The sequence below is a fragment of the Oncorhynchus nerka genome, linkage group LG2 (assembly GCF_034236695.1).
Source record: "Oncorhynchus nerka isolate Pitt River linkage group LG2, Oner_Uvic_2.0, whole genome shotgun sequence".
Lineage (NCBI taxonomy): Eukaryota > Metazoa > Chordata > Actinopteri > Salmoniformes > Salmonidae > Oncorhynchus > Oncorhynchus nerka.
Window position 1 is genome coordinate 35,709,389 of NC_088397.1, and position 4,502 is coordinate 35,713,890.

At 39.5% G+C, this 4,502-nt stretch overlaps 1 protein-coding gene across 1 annotated transcript; it reads left to right on the top strand.

Annotated features, from left to right (window-relative positions):
• On the top strand, positions 1–4,285 carry LOC115133791 (zinc finger protein 436-like). The gene is made up of 2 exons (XM_029667278.2): positions 1–289; positions 2,832–4,285. The coding sequence occupies exons 1-2, from the start codon at positions 1–3 to the stop codon at positions 3,950–3,952; spliced, it is 1,410 nt and encodes a 469-aa protein (XP_029523138.2). The 3' UTR covers positions 3,953–4,285.
• Positions 4,286–4,502: the final 217 nt, after the last annotated feature.

The following is a 4,502-nucleotide window of genomic DNA, read 5'->3' on the forward strand; positions in this document are numbered from 1 at the left end:
ATGAGCTCCCTAAACTACTCCCCTCCTGTTAAAGAAGAGGGGGTCTGCTGGACGGAGAAAGAGGCTCTGGGGCTGAACATTGTCGTGAAAGAGGATGTCACAGTAAAACAAGAAGTAGAGGGTGAGGCTGTTACAGTTAAAGTAGAAGAGAAAGACTCGTTCAGAGTGAAAGAGGAGGAGGATGTTACAGTAAAAGAAGAGGATGCAGTTTTTGGAGTGAAGAAGGAAGGGGAGATTACTGTCACATTGAAAGATGAAGAGGAGGAGATAGGAGATCTGATTAACACCAGTAAGTACCGGCTACAATTTGTTTTTAATTTTGGATATTCGGAGTTGGCTCGTCAATAGCTCTTCAACGGAGGGCCCTAGGATGATGACTGATATGTCTAGAATCAGACGACGTAGAGAGGAAGCTAAGTTTTCTCCGTTCCGTTTCCAAAAAGTGACTTAACATATATATTTGAGAAGGGTCTATCTGCTGACCGCAGACTGAGGGGCACGGCATGTAGTGATGATTTACTACACACCTTGCCCCCCAATAGTGCCATGCGAGAGTTGGGTTGGCTACACCAAAGATTATGGATATACTGACAAGATGTCTCTCCGCCCTAACAAGGGGAGTCGTTGTCCACAAAGCGGCACTGCGGGTTGTCTTGCTCCCGCCTATCCTTTCTTTGGATTGGTGGATACATCTTATTATTGTAATCTATTGTTTATATTCTATGAGGGTTGTCGACGTCAACCGCCTGTTTTCAATTGAGAGAGATGCTAAGCTACTAGCATGAATATGCATAGCGATCTGATGACAACTCCTATAGTGTTTTTATCAAAGTTGTCGGTATGTTACGTGTCCACATAACTTAATCATTACGAAACTTCTGTTGGATCAAGTAAACCTCACATAGCAAATAAGCCATTCACTTTGTTGACCAATTTTGACACTTTCCACATTGGGTTGATAATTGTTTCCACTTGGATACAACCTACTGTAGTCTACTGGCATGACCTAGAGAGATACAACCTACTGTAACCTACTGGCATGTCCTACAGAGATACAACCACTGGTATGCAAGCATTTCTAAACTTTTTTTCTCACTTTATGAGGTATTGTGATGTCATTGTGCTATTGTCTGAAGATTGATCATTTAAAATAAATGTAATCCGTTTTAGAATAGAACTTAACGTAACAAAATCTGTAAAAAGGGAAGGGGTCTGAATGCATGCGTCCCAGATAAAAAATCTTTTAAAAGTATTTTCTTTCTACCAATTGATTGGTTGAAATTTTATGATGTGCATTTTTTCATAGACACACCACATGTGTTTAATAAAATCAACTATATGTGCAGAACTTGAACTGATGCTTCAAGCTTTTGATTAAATAATTAGGACACAAATGACTTGAGGAAGCCAGAGATCAATATAACCAGAATAAAATGACCAATTCCCGACCTGCTGCTGGCCTTCGTAAATTCTGACGTTAAGCTTGTGAAGTTTCCGGTAAAATTGACAAACTTTTTCCATTTGGAGTGCCAATTTATATGACCATTTCTACCGATCTGCGTGCCAGTTCTGAACGAGGTACAACACCTGTTTGGCCCCGCCCCTTCCAGGGTCGATGAAGAGTGGTATGAAATGTAAGGAATAAATCCGAGTCTCACGCTCATCACCTGTGGAACGCGGGGCTTCCAGCGAGTCATGGATTTAATAGTATGTTGTACCTAGTTTCCCTCCTTCAGAGAACAGTAGTTATTGTCATAACATGTGGATTTAATAGTATGTTGCACCTCATTTCCCTCCTTCAGGGAACAGTAGTTATTGTCATGTGGATTTAATAGTATGTTGTACCTAGTTTCCCTCCTTCAGGGAACAGTAGTTATAGTCATAACGTTAAGCTTGTCATATGGTGAACTTAAAGTTAAATAGTGGATCCTGCTGTCGGACAGCTTGTTGTATTCAGATCTCTGAAATGCACTCTAACTACGTAACATTTAGTGGCTCTTTATATTACGCTGGGAAACAGTTTATGGGCACAAATCCTAAATCAATTCAGAGTTTGCTAAATCCAATGTTTCTACCCGAGAGTCACCTTAACTTTATTGACAACACCCAAATGGATACTGTCATTAATGTGGTTCTTCAATAATTACACATAATACTTAATACTGTAGCTGTTTAGTTAGTCACATGTTCAACTGTCATCAGCTGATCCAGAAAATCATTTTCTGAATGACAATCACATGACAAACATCACAACATGCAACAACAACCAAAGTGCTTCTTCATTCATTACTCTGGTAAAGACAGTTATGCTGTGCTCCACGTTGGATCCAACATCCCTAACAAATTGATGTGTTATTGTCTGTCTGTTGTTGTTGTTGTTGTTAGGTGGGTCCTACAGTAGGTCTATGTTGTTAGGTGAAGTATGTTGTATGGGTCCTACTATAGGTCTATGGTATTTGTATAACTAGTGGTTTCCTCAATAGCATGGAGGCGTTACTGCAACCAAATTGTGTGTGCATTGCCCTCATGCTCCAATTTTAGCAAACACAGAAAGGGACCTATATTGGAGACCAAAAGTAATCTGGTTTCAACAACTTTAATAAATTATGTCTAGCCTACAATCATCGATGTTACTACTAATATGTGAACAAGACTAAATATGACTATTGTTGCTCACTTGACTGTCTTAAGTCAATTGTCAAATCATTTGAACATTCATTACAGACGTCAATTGTTGTACAACTTCAGGGCTACGCTGTTGGCATCACCCTTTTCAATGGATTTCTGCTGTTGTGGCCCTTAACCATCTGTCTGACTTGTTGTTCACGCAGGAGAGAGACGTGGGTCCTCTGGGGAGCCTCAACAACATCATGATGCTGATGAGGCAGAGAAGAGTGTCTCTACATCAGAACTCCTCAAGAAACACCATAGGAGACCCACAGGGAAGAAATCTCATTGCTGCTCTGACTGTGGGAAACGTTGCAAATCTTCATTAGAACTTAAAATACACCAGCGAGTACACACAGGAGAGAAATCTCACCACTGTTTTGATTGTGGGAAGAGTTACTTACGATTAAAATCACTAAAAGTACACATGCGAATTCACACTGGAGATAAACTTTACAGCTGTGATCAATGTGGGAAGAGTTTTACTATGTCTAGTCATCTGATGATACACCAGAGAACACACACAGGAGAGAAACCGTACAGCTGTACTCAATGTGGGAAGAGTTTTACTCAGTCAAGCAACCTGTTATCACACCAGAGAAAACACACAGGAGATAAACCTTATAAATGTGATCAATGTGGGAGGAGCTTTACTACATCTAGTCATCGGATTGTACACCAGAGAACACACACAGGAAAGAAACCATTCAGCTGTACTCAATGTGGGAAGAGTTTTACTCAGTCAAGCAACCTGTTATCACACCAGAGAACACACACAGGAGAGAAATCGTATAGCTGTAATCAATGTGGGATGAATTTTATTCAGTCATGCACCCTGTTATCACACCAGAGAACACACACAGGAGATAAATCTTATAGTTGTCATCAATGTGGGAAGAGTTTTACTACATCTCTTCATCGGATCGTACACCAGAGAAAACACACAGGAGATAAATCTTATAGCTGTAATCAATGTGGGAAGAGTTTTACTCGGTCAAGCAACCTGGTATCACACCAGAGAACACACACAGGAGAGAAACCTTATAGCTGTGATCAATGTCGGAAGAGTTTTACTTCATCTAGCAGTCTTATTGTACACCAGAGAACACACACAGGAGAGAAACCTTATAGCTGTGATCAATGTGAGAAGAGTTTTGTTACATCTAGCCGTCTTATTGTACACCAGAGAACACACACAGGAGAGAAACCTCATGGCTGTGATCAATGTGACAAGAGATACTCTGATAAAAGATCCCTGAACAAACATCAGAAAATACATGCATGAAGGAGTTGTTTCATGATATCAATGAAATGTCACAATGTAGAAGGTTTTAACATTGTAGTATGAGTATTTTAATGATGTCATAATGTAGAACGTTTTAACATTGTAATGGGAGTATTTTAATGATTTCATAATGTAGAATGTTTTAACATTCTAGAAGGAGTATTTTAATGATGTCACAATGTAGAAGCCTAAATGTTTGTCCCCTGTTCTATTGATTTCAGCCAGATATGGATATTAGCATCAGAGGGAAAATCCAGGCTCTGAATTGAAAGTACTATTTATGTGATTTTACAAAAAGTGACTAACAAATAAAGAGCTGTGTTGCACTTATAACATTGGTGACCCACTTTGATCAAAATATAGCTAGATGTTTTCTACAAATGGTCCTCTAACCAGGGATGTACACGTTACTCCCAGATTCTGTGTGGTTTTTGAGCTGTTAGTTTTAACAGGACGTGCAACCTCCTCTCACGCAATTGATTTCTACATGATATCGATGAGTTATGACATAAGTGTTGCTTTCCTTTGTTTAGCAACCCCTACATTTAAA